Source organism: Tachyglossus aculeatus, chromosome 3, assembly GCF_015852505.1.
Source record: "Tachyglossus aculeatus isolate mTacAcu1 chromosome 3, mTacAcu1.pri, whole genome shotgun sequence".
NCBI lineage: Eukaryota > Metazoa > Chordata > Mammalia > Monotremata > Tachyglossidae > Tachyglossus > Tachyglossus aculeatus.
This window is the reverse complement of record NC_052068.1, coordinates 99,608,374-99,620,462: the sequence shown is the minus strand read 5'-3', so window position 1 is coordinate 99,620,462 and position 12,089 is coordinate 99,608,374. Positions and strand designations below refer to the sequence as shown.

The window sequence follows — 12,089 nt, the reverse complement described above, 5'->3', positions numbered from 1 at the left end:
ACGCGTACCGAGAACTGGGGTAGATACAAGATAATCAGGTGAGACACTGTCCCCGTCCCGCATGGAGTTCACGGTCTTAGGGGGAGAAAGGACAAGTACTGAACTGCAGTTTTACAGTCAGGTTCCCTAGAATCTCCCCTGCTCCTCTCCAGTCTCTCCCTTCTCCTGCCCCTGCTTCGACTTTCCCGCATTTCCCTGTAGTAACTCGAGATCTCCTGCCTCCTTTCAAAATCCGCTCCTCTGATCTCATCCCTTCACAACTTATCGAAACACTTGCCCCCTCCCTTCTTCTCTCCCTGTTATCTGCAACTGTTAGCTCTCCATGGCTTCTTCCCCCAAACATGCTCATGTCTTCCCTATCCTAAAAAAACCCCAAACCTCCCTTGACCCAAAGCTCCCTCCAGTTTTCACCCCACCTCCTTCCTCCTTCCTCTCCAAACTCTGACACTAAGCTGTCTACACCCACTGCCTCCGCTTCTTCTCCTCTAGTTCTTCTCTTGACTTCCTTCAATATGACTTCCAACCCCTTTACTCCATGGAAACTGCCCTCTCAAAGGCCACTGATGATCTCCTGGCCAAATCCAACAGCCTTTTCTCCATCCTAATCCTCCTCAATTTCTCAGCTGTCTGTGACACTATGGACCACCCCCTTCTCCTGTAATTGTTACCTAAGCATGGCTTCACTGATACTGTGTTCTCCTGGTTCTCTTCCTATCTCTCAGGCTGCCCATTCTCCGTCTCTTTCATGGGCTCCTCCTCTGCCTCTCACCCCCTAACTGTGGAGGTCCCTCAGAGCTCAGTTCTGGGTCCCCGTCTATTCTCCAACTACACCCACGCCCTTGGAGAACTCATTCACTCCCAAAGCTTCAATTACCATCCCAAGTTGGAAGATTTCCAAACCCACCTCTCCGGCCCTGACCTCTCTCCTCCTCTGCAGCCTTCAGGATATCTTTAGTTGGATGACCTGCCGATACCTCAAACTTAACGTGTCCAAAATAGAATTCTTTATCTTTCTACCCAAACCCCGGCCTCCCCAGCTTTCTCAACACTGTAGACCGTCCCCCATGTCTCACGAACCCATAACCTTGGCAATATCCTCAACTTATCTCAATCAACCCAGATATTCAATCTATCAAATCCTGTCGATTCTACCTTCGCGACACTGCTAAAATCTACCCTTTCCTCTCCATCCAGATGGCTATTACGCTGCTCCAAACACTCACCCTATCCTGCGTTGGCTACTCCACCAGCCTCCTTGCTGATCTCCCTGCCTCCTGTCTCTCCCCACTCCAGTCCACACTTCACAATGCTGCCTGGATCATTTTTCTAAAAAAAAAAAAACAAACCAAAAAACATTCAGCCCATGTTTCCGCACTCCTCAAGAACCTTTGGTGTTTGTCCATCACTTCCACAACAAACAAACTCTTGTTTTTAAAGCCCTCAGTCACCTTGCCCCCTCCTACCTCGTCTCATTACCTTCCTACTGCATCCCAGCCCGCATACTTCACTCCTCTAATGCCAACCTTCTCACTGTACCTTGATCTCATCTGTCTCGTCACTGACCTCACACCCAAATCCTGCCTCTGGTCTGGAGCTCCTTCCCTCTTCGTATCTGACAGACGCTCCACCTTCAAGGGTTATTAAAATCACAACTTCCCCAACCTAGCCCTCATTTCTCCTACTCCCTCCCCCTTCTGCGCCCTCAGCCTCACAGCACTAACGTCCATACCTGCAATGTATTTTAATATCTGTAAACTCCTCGTGGGCAGGGAACACGTCTCCCAACTCTGTTACGTCATTCTCTCCCAAGTGCTTAGTACCGAGCTCTGCCCAGTTAGCACTCAATAAATACGATTGACCGATGAGGAAATTGAGGCTCAGAGCTCTCGCTATTGGGACAGCGCGAGGAGAGGTGTGTCGGGGAAAGGCGTTTCAGGCCAGGAGAGTGGTCCGGAGAGAATCATCCCAAATGGGGCACTGATTTGTCCCAGGTCTTGATGCTGACCTGGGACCAGAACCCAGGCATCCTGCCTGCAAGCTCAGCTTCCTGCCAACCATCCCTGTCCCCTCGTCCTCCCCCGTGTGCCCAATGAGAAGGAGCCGGGGGCGAGGGGGGGGGCGCACTTCATACGTATGCTTTTTAATATCATTAATTATGTTACACTACACACAACCGGTAACAATGATAAATACTGCAATGGAAATGTTAAAAAAATATTATACACGTTTCATGTCTCCAAAAAACACATCTTCTTTCAAATAAATTACTGAAGAGACTGGACGCTCCGGAGGAAGAGGACTAACGGTCAACGGGACGGCTGGGTTAAGGCAGCACGCTACACGGATGGGACGGACGGGGTGGACGTGGGGCTCCGGGGGAGGAGACGGGGCTGCGGTGGGCGGGCGGGGGTGAGGAGCGGCAAGGGGTGCCCAGTTTTGGGAGGGCAGAGCCATGGAGGGGCTGGGGCGGGTGTGCTAGCTGGGAGGTGCCATGCTGGGGTGGGTTGCAGAGGGCATTTTGGTTGTCCTGCTCAGAGCAGCCCAGACTTCCTGGCTCCCGGGATCATCCTCCCTCACCCTCTCCAGAACCTGGACCACCCCTACCCAGGGCCCCAGAGCTAGACCCAGGTGTCCCGGCATCTCTGCCTCTGCACAGAGAGGATGGCTCCTGCTCGGGGGAGGGCGGGGCAGGGTGCAAAGACTGGCACAGAGAGGAGCTGGGGCGGGGACTGCATCCCTCCCCTGCTCCTCTGGGAGAGAGCCCCCCCACCGCCCCACCATCCCCACCCCTCCAGGGCAATCTTGGCCAAGGCAAGCTGGACTGGAGTAGACAGTGGAATGGTGTATAATTTTGCAGCTGAGATACGTTATCATTTTGAGGCCCAAAGGTGCCAGAGCTATGGAATGCTGATCTCAGAGGTGCCAGGGTTATAGAGTCCCGATTCCAGAGGTGCCAGGGCTATGGAGTGCTGATCCTGGAGGTGCCAGGACTGAGCCCTGACATGCTTGTACATGGTGGGGGCAACTCCCCAAGGTGCTCTTTGACAGCCCACCTCATGAAAGGAAGGTCTCTCTCTCTGGATGCCTCAGGGCCAGTCTGCTCTTTCTCACCCTCACCCACCATGGCCCTACACCACCTCCTTGGACTTTACGCCATGGAATGCTCTTCGCCCCAGTCAGGCAGGGTGGGGGCTGCAGGCTTCTGGCCTCCTGGAGTGCAGACATTTCTAGGACACCCGCTGGCTCTTACATTCCGACAGGCTGAATGGGCAGATGGGAGGACTGGGGATGCGGCAGGGGTGCCTGGCTATGCCATGGCTTGACTAAACCTGTGGGGAGTTGGGGGTCAAAGGGCAGGAGAAATGGAGAAGCCCAGGGTCCATGTGGGGTGGCCCCCTGAGTCCGGGATTACTCCCGGGCCTTGGCCCCCTGACCCTGGTGGCTAGGCTGTGGAGGCTGAGGTTTGAGCTGGACACCTGGTTCTGTAATAATTAATAATAACTGCAGTATCTGTTCAGCACTTACTATGTGCCAAGCACTGCTCTAAGCGCTGGGGTAGATATAAGGTAATCAGATCAGACACAGCCCCTGCCCCACATGGGGCTCGTGGTCTTAATCCCCATTTCACAGATGAGGGAACGGAGGCCCAGAGAAGTGAAGTGACTTGCCCAAGGTCACACAGCAGACATGTGGCGGAGCCGGGATTAGAATCCAGGTCCTTCTGACTCCCAGGACCCTGCTCTACCCACTAGGCAACACTGTTTCCCAGCCCTCTCTTCATTAGGCCCCAGACCTCCTCCCCTTATACCAAGAAAAGGTGTGCCCTCTGTTCTCTTCACCTCCTGCAGGCCCGTTCCTTGCTCCTGGTTCCCCAGAGGGCAACGGCCCTGGAGATCTGCCCCTCCCTGCCCAAACTGCTCCGCCCAACAGCAACTCTGAGGGCCTCACCACAGCCCGAGGTGGGCAATGGCACGGCAGTGGGGAGCTTGTTTCCTGTTCCTGGGACCCCCTCCCCGCCTTGACTCCGACTGCTCTCCCCCACAGAGGCCCTGCCGGATAGGCCCAGCCTAGGTGGTTCCTTGAGGTGGGGTCCCTCAGGAGGGGTGAGGTTGGGCTGCATTTACCCCCGTCCCTCGGCTCCTAGACCTCACTTCTCCCCCCATCATTCTGCCCAGGTCACCTCCGTCCCCTCCCCATCCGCCTCCCGGCGGCCGCCAGAGCTGGGACTGGTGTAGGCCCCAGGCTTCAGGTAGGATGCCAGAGGAGGGCATCTAGGCCTGGGGAAGCCAAGCCATACTGCGATGGGCATGTCTGCAGCCTCCCACACTGGCGTTCACGATTCTGTTTCCCAGCCCCACAGCCCCCTCAGGTCTACCTCAACAACTCATTGCAGCCCCAGGGCAGATCCCCCCAGCTAAGGGGTTAGGGCAAAGATGGGGGCATCAGGGAGAGGGCCAGGAGTTGGCCAAGTCCACCGTTCACACAACCCCCAGTTCCCACGGGTCTCTAGGAAACCAGGAGGGCCCACAGCAACCCAATACTCACTCTGGCTTCGCTGTCACTGGGCAGGGCACCGGGGGGACTGGGAAATGGCTAGGACATAGCAGACATACCCACAATCCCTCTCAGAGGGAGCCGATCCAGGCTCCCCAATCCTGTCCCTCCAGGGGTGAGTCCCGGGACTGACGGCTGGTCTAGCGGTGGCCACCCCTATCCCTTGGAGCTCTGGTTTCCAGGGTTGCAGTAGAACGCTGGGTAGCAGGAAGGAAATCTAGCTCATGGCCCCAGCCATGTCCCCCAAGCCAGCTTGCCCTGAGCGCTCCCCTTCCCACACCTGTCTCCAAACCGGGCAAGTTCTCTGCCACAGAAGTGGGTCTAGTTTACACACCCGAGTCAATGGACTGCACACATCCTGGGCCGGGGATGCGGGGACCAGGGGACACGGCCGGCCTGGTGACAGCTCAGACCTCTCTCCGTGTTCGGTCTCCTCTCGTCCTTTCGCCCCCTGCACCAACCCCCACAACCATGTAAAACTCTACGGACACAAAGCATGGAGTGAGGAGAAAGCAAAGGTTTGTTTTCTAGGCCGGCATGGCAGCTGGGATGATAACAGTGTCCTGGCCCCAACTCCTGAGCCTTCCCCATGCCTTCCCTCCCCTTGACTTCACCCTGCAGAGAAGTTAGGGCTGGTGTTGCTAGCCTTGGAGAGGAACTGGGGGAGGGTCTCACCCGGAGGTACCCTGCTAGGCCCCCAGAGAGAGGTGGAGGGAGAGAGATAAAGTGGGAGCATAGAGTGAGGGAGAGAAGAAAAGAAGGAGGGGAACGGTAGGCTGGGAGCCCTCAAATCCCTGTCCCATCTCCCTGGGCTGCGGGTGCCCCCTGCAGCGGCTCTGACTGCCAGGCCAGGAGTGTCTCCCCAGGGGGCCAGGCTGAGGGAAAGCCGGGCCACCGCAGTCAAACCCAACAGGAATCGAGCCCTCCAGATGACTCCGGCCCCTGAGCATCAGAGTGGATGGCAGAGAGGGAAGGGACGGAGAAGTCATTTAGAACGAAGCAAAGCAACAGCATTAGTCTCCTGGCTTGGGCGGGGGAAGAAAAAAAACAACCTAAGCAAGCCTGCTGGGATGGCAATTGGAGATTCCCCCGGGGAGGGTGGGCCAGGTTGGGTGCCCTGGCGAGGGGTGCGGAGGGTGGATAACCCTCTTCCCTCCTGGCAGAGGACTGGGGGCTGCTTGGTAGCTGGGGTCCGGGCTAGTTTCTGCCCCAGAAGATTCAGGCACAGACCCAATCCCTTACTCAGCTATGCCCACAGGGGCCCGGGAGCCGAATGCTGCCATTCCCTCTGACCCCATCCACGGCCCAGAGCGAGATGGGTTCCCCATCCAGGGCCTGGGTTGGGATCAGGGGGTTGGTTTTCCCCTCACCCAGCCCCTGCCGGACACCTGGGTTCCCCGGCCAGGCCCCGACCATTCCCTGGTCCATGCCGAGAGCCAATCTGGAAGACTGCAGCCCCGGCGGTGGGCCGAACTGTTCGACATCTGTCCCACCCTCCCATCTCCCACCTGTCTCCAGGGATGGAGGTGGGGAGGGGGTCCCCCTGGCAGTCTCCATCCCCGCTAACTCCCAGCCCAAAAGCTCAGCTTCCCCTCTGCCACCCCACCCCTACCCTCTAGGGAATCTCTTTTTGGTTTCTCCCAGCTCCACGAACACAAAGACGTACGCATCCTACCATAGGAGGAAGCCATGACAGTTAAGAAGTTTTACAGTTGTTGGGGGAGGGGGGCCGGGTGCACGTGCCCGTCCACCCCCGCCCTGCCCACGCCTGCCCCCTGCCTTGGCCGTTACTGGATGTGGCAGGCGGTGGAGGAAGTAGCCTGGCAGCACATGCAGGTGGGGTTGACGGACTTGGGGGGGATGAGGTCGAGATCCTCGTCGTCCGGGATCTCATCTAACCGGTAGCCGTCCTTCAGCAACTGGATGTTCAAGTCTTGGTTGATCTGCTGCAGGGAAAGGGGACGGAGGCCAAATCGCTGAGGGGGGGAGGGCACGATGGGGAGGCCCCTGAGCCCAGCCTCCCCTAGGCCGGGTCTCTCCGGGGGTCCCTACCCAGACCAGTGCCTGGCTGCACAAGGAGGACCAGCTACTGGCTTATGAGGGAAGGATGGGGCTTCAGTCTGATCGCTGAGCTGGCCTCAGGAGGAAGAGGAGGAGGGGAGAAGCAAGGATGGAGGAGTAGGGGACTGGAGGAGGAGGGGTGGAGAAGAAGGAGGGCAGGAGGAGGGGTGGAGAGGAAAGGTGGAGGCAGACTGGAAGAAGAAGGGTGGGGAGAAGTGGAAGGGGAGGGCTGGGCCAAGTCTGGGACAGGAGGAGGGTTCGCTCACTCATTCAATCGTATTTATTGAGCGATTACTGTGTGCACTGCACTGTACTAAGCGCTAGGGAGAGTACAATACAGGCACAACTCCTGCCCACAAGGAGGGCTGGGTTGGGCTGGAGGACAAGTAGGGGAGAAGTGGAGGCATAGAGTAGTGGGAGAGAAGGGGAGGAGGGGTTGAGGAGGAGGAATGGAGTACGGAAGGAGGGGAGGGGAGACCGAGGCTGAATGGACCCTCCCTGCCTTTTCTGGTATGGTCACAAACATGAGTATCAGCCTGGAAGGGTAACTCTACCCTGGGTCAGACGAAGTCTCGGTCGGCCCCGGCCATGTTGGAGGACCACAGCAGCAGTTGAAAGTTTAGTGAGCCACCCCTCTTTTACCTTCTCTGCCTCTCCCTGCTTTCTTCCCTCTTTTCTCATTTTTGTCCTGCTTCTTCTGTCGTTCCCCGGCCCCTCCCTATCTTCCCAGCCCCGTTCCCCCAAACACTCCCCTCCAGAATGGGATTTCATCAACCCTGTCTTGTTTTGTGGCCGGATGTGAGGACCCTCCCCAGGAGGATAGGCAGGGGGGAGTTGGTGTGGGGAAGCTGGCTGCTCACCTCAGCTGAGGAGTATCCAGAAGAGGAATATCTGGACATGTCGAAGTCATCATCGCTGGCAGAGGAGGAGATGAGAAAAGAATATTCCCGATTCGGGAGACCCCCCCACCGGTTGTCCCACCCGTGCCAACCCCGGCAGACGTTCGCACCGGGGCTGCCAACCAGGCGGACGGTCCATACGACCTCCTTTGACTTGGCTGTGATTGTGTCAGTGTTGGCCACGGAGAGGAAGCAGGGGAGCTCCTGTGTCTTCCCTGCACAGGACCCCACTCCCCTGGGGGATGGGACGACAGCTGTGGAAAGCCTGCAACTGGGAGGGTGGGGGCGGGAGAGCTTGGGGCCCCCCAAATCTGCTCTCCCCAGACAATCAGTGACGGTGGCAGCTCCAGCCCAAGCCCAAGCCACAGTGACCCTTCCCCGCCTCAGGCTGGGAACGGGTGTAGAAGGGAAGAGGACAAAGGGAGATCCTTTTTACTCTCCCTTTCCCCTCCTTCTCTTATCCACGTCTGCTTTCTCCTCTTCCTCTTTCCTCTTTTCCTCTCCCACCCACTTCCTCCCTCATTCTCCCTTCTCCCTGCTCCCCTCTTCTGTCCCCCCCCCCCCCACTCCTCCTTAATACCTTTTCCTTCTACCCTGGGTCAGCTGACCCGAGGGAGAGGGAGGCCTGGGGGATGCTCCCCCCCCCTTTTAAATATGATATTTGTTAAGCGCTCACTAAGCACTGTTAGCGTTCTAAGCACTAGGGTAGATACGAGGTAATCGTGTTGGACACAGCCTCATTCCCATGTGGAGCTCACATTCTTAATCCCCATTTTACAGATGAGGTCACTAAGACACAGAGAAGTGAGGTGACTTGCCCAAGATCACACAGCAGCCAAGTGGAGGAGCTGGGACTAGAACCCAGGCCCTTTGACTCCCAGACTTGTGCTATTTTTACTAGGTCACGCTGTTTCTCCAACAAAGCTTTTCGACACAGCTCTTTGGTAGGAGGAGGTGGGCGGGCAGGAGGAAGTAAGAGGAGAGGTGTGATTTCTAGACAGTCGCCCCCATTCCTCTCCCTCCCCATGTCTGTGATTGCACACCCTGCATTCATTCATTTATTCTTTCAATCATATTTACTGAGCACTTACTGCGTGCAAAGCACTGTACTAAGCACTTGGGAGAGTATGATGTAACAACAGAGATCTGTCCCTGACTGATGGGCACATGGCATAGCCTGGCAAAGGACCGAATTGAGGCCCTAGCTGGCGCCCAACAGTCCTCGACACTTAGTAAGCACTTAACAAATACCATCATTACCACAATGGAAAACTGTTTTGGTAGAAAAGCTTGGGAGTCATTTTTTCATACTGTTTCTGAAAGCTCTTTAGGGGAGCTTGCTTGGGCCCTGAGCCGGAAACCTCCCCTCTCCTGAGGCGCCTCAGCCAAGCAGTGGTGGCTCCCTCTTTCTCAGCCTCCTGCTCTTTCACGGCTTGTGGCTCCTGGCTGGCAGCAGGCTGGAGAGAGGGCCTTGTGGGCTACTGGGAGTCCTGGCTCCCAGCCCGTCTGTGATGCACCGCCCCGCGGTCAAGGCCCGGTCTCTGGGGGTCCCAGAGGCAATTGGTATCAATCAGCCTATGGCTTCACCCCGGAACCGTCCCGCCCCAGGGCCCGGGTAGGGGCTGGTACCTGTCTGTGTCCAATGCCACCAACGGTTTCTCATCCGGGCTCTGGTCTAGTGAGGAGTAGCCCTTGTTGGGGACAACCAGCCTGGGTGGGGCAGAATGAAGCGGTCAGTGGGGAGTCCCCGGGTCCAGACGCGGAGACCCCACCCAGAGGTCCTGGCTGCCTTAGAGGGGCCAGTGGGGCATTGGGCTCCAGGCCTTCCTCCCCACCCTCTGAGGCTGGCTCACTCTCCCTGGGGGCTGGTGCCAGGCAGGGCTGGGCCCAGAACCCGACCCAACCTAGGGGGTCCCGTCGGGGGCGGGAGGCAGTCTGCAGGCAGAGCGGGGAAAAGCGTCAGCAGGAGCCGGTGGGTCTTGAGGCCTGATAGATTCTTGGTCCTTCCTGCCCACAGGGTGTGGCTACATTCCCCCTACCCCTTAGCATGCTCCGGGGCAGGTCCTCCTTCTTATTCTCTCTTCCTCCTCCTCCAGCAGTAGGCTGGGTCAGGGGCTTCCGTGGACAGTAGGGGGGTCTTTCATTCATTCATTCAATCATATTCATTGAGCGTTTACTGTGTGCAGAGCACTGTACTAAGCACTTGGGAAGTACAAGTCGGCAATATATAAGGACAGTCCCTACGGGGGCTCCCCAGCTGGGCTGTTGGAGAGTCACCCCGGCCTATATTACCTTGTCCGGGCCATGACGGTGTTCTTCTTGGGCTGCTGGTTGACAGGACTGCCCATGGTGCCGTTCTTCAGAGAGCCCTTCCGGGCCAGCTCCCTCTGCTTCTCTGCGGAGGAAACATGAGGGAGGAGACAACGTGATTTGTGCATTCTCCCTCTGGATGCCCCTCCAGGCTTTGCAGGGTCCCGCTTGCCACCGAGAGAAGCAGCGAGGCTCAGTGAATAGAGCATGGGCCTGGGGTCAGAAGGACCTGGGTTCTAATGCCGGCTCCGCCACGAGTCTGTTGTGTGACCTTGGAAAACTCACTTCACTTCTCTGTGCCTCAGTGGCCACATCCGTAAAATGTTACTCCCTACCATGATCATTCTATCGATCGCTGCCGGGTGGGAATAGTGGGGCAGCTGCTAGTTCCAACCAGGGAGATCCTGTCCGCCTTCATGGTTCCTCCCTGTTGTTAAACTCCCAAGCCCCTTCTGTAATATAAATAAATAATATTGATATTAATATAAATACATAAATTAGAGATACAGACATAAGTGCTGGAGGGCTGGGGGCAAGTGTGATGAATGAAGGGAGCAAGTCAGGGTGATGCAGAAGAGAGTGGGAAAGGAGGAAATGAGGGCTTAGTCAGAGAGACCCACCAATCCCCACCCACTTCTGTCCTCCCTCCCTTTTGGTCTCTCCGTCCAACTCCCTCCTCCATGAAGTCCTCCAGCGGGCCGGCCTGCTGCCCTTCGGGCAGAGAAGAGAGTCAGAAGTCACCTGGACTGCCTGATTGCCTTTCTGGCAGGCCCTCCCCTTGAGACACCCCCGAAAGGGGAGACTTGCTCCACTGCCCTCCAGTGCAGAGCTCCTCAATCTCCCGTTCCCACCCACCCCAAGGTCGGTTCTCTTGCCAGACAGGAAGTTCCTCCATGTGTCTAGCCCAAGTGTCTGCGGCTGAAATGTCAGCTCATTTTTTTAATGATGGTATTTGTTAAGTCCTTACTATGTACTATGCGCTGGAGGAGATCAATCGTATTTATCAATCCATCATATTTATTGAGCACTTACTACGTGCAGAACACTGTACGAAGTGCTTGGGAGAGTTCACTACAACAGAATTAGCAGATACATTCCCTGCCCATAATGACAGTCTAGGTAGGGAGACATTAATATGAATAAATAATTTATAATTTAAAGGTATGTACAAACTAATCAGGTTGGATACAATCTCTGTCCCACATGGGGCCCAGAGTCTGAATCCCCATTTTATAGATGAGGTAACAGAGACCCAGAGAAGTTAAGTGACTTATCCAAGGTCACCCAGGAGACCAGGGATGGAGCCAGGATTAGAACCCAGGTCATTCTGACTCCCAAGCTGGTGCTCTAACATTAGGTCATGCTGCTCCTCTTCTCCTGCAGAGGTGGTGCTGAGTGGCAGAGCAACTTAGGCCCTCTGGGCAGAGCTGGGACAGGGAGGGCCCTACTTCCTTCTCTTCTGGACCTGGCATCCCCTTTGTGTATAGAGATAATAATTAATAATAATAATAATAACAATAATAATAACTATGGTTCCTGTTAAGTGCTTACTAGGTGCCAAGCACTGTTCTAAGTGCTGGGGTAGATACAAGTTACTCAGGTTGGACACAGTCCCTGTCCCACATGGAGCTGGCTCACAGATTTATCTGACCACCAACCTCTTGCCCACATTCTGCCTCTGGCCTGGACTGCCCTCCCTTTTCATATCCAACAGACAATTACTTTCTCCATCTTCAAAGCCTTACTGAAGGCACATCACCTCCCAGCAGTCTTCCCTGCCTAAGCCCTCATTTCCTCCTTTCCCACTCTCTTCTGCGTCACCCTGACTTGCTCCCTTTATTCATCACATGCTTAGAATAGTGCTTTGCACATAGTAAGAACTTAATAAATACCATCATCATCACCAGGCTCCCCCCGAGCCCCACAGCAGTTATGTCCATATCTCTAATTTATTTATTTATATTAATAATCTGTCTCCCCCGCTACACTGTAAGCTTGCTGTGGGCAGGGAATGTCGGCTATATTGTTGCGTTGTAGTCTTCCAAGCACTTAGTACAGTGCCCTGCATATGATAAATACAACCGAATTACTTACTGATTCAGTAGTCTCGCCAGGTCATCCGCTCTGAGCCTCAGATCCCACATAGATATAATAATAGTACTTGTTAAGCGCTTACTATGTCCCATGCACTGTTCTAAGTACTGGGGTAGATACAAGTTAGTCAGGTTGGACACAGTCTCTATCCCACCTAGGGCTCTTCATCCT

The 12,089-nt window shown here is 55.7% G+C and overlaps 1 protein-coding gene across 4 annotated transcripts in view; it reads right to left on the bottom strand.

Annotated features, from left to right (window-relative positions):
* Positions 1-3,695: 3,695 nt before the first annotated feature.
* FAM219A (family with sequence similarity 219 member A) overlaps positions 3,696-12,089 on the bottom strand; it is an 87,904-nt gene continuing 79,510 nt past the window's right edge. For 2 of the 4 annotated variants that reach the window (XM_038744336.1, XM_038744337.1), the window contains exons 3-6: positions 9,807-9,909; positions 9,144-9,224; positions 7,476-7,530; positions 3,696-6,497 (exon numbers count right to left, since the gene is read on the bottom strand). In XM_038744336.1, coding sequence (XP_038600264.1) covers positions 6,342-6,497; positions 7,476-7,530; positions 9,144-9,224; positions 9,807-9,909 — 395 coding nt within the window. In that variant the 3' untranslated portion in view covers positions 3,696-6,341. Of the gene's footprint in view, positions 6,501-7,475; positions 7,531-9,143; positions 9,225-9,806; positions 9,910-12,089 lie in introns of all 4 variants that reach the window. The other 2 variants (XM_038744335.1, XM_038744334.1) reach the window with 1 other exon arrangement.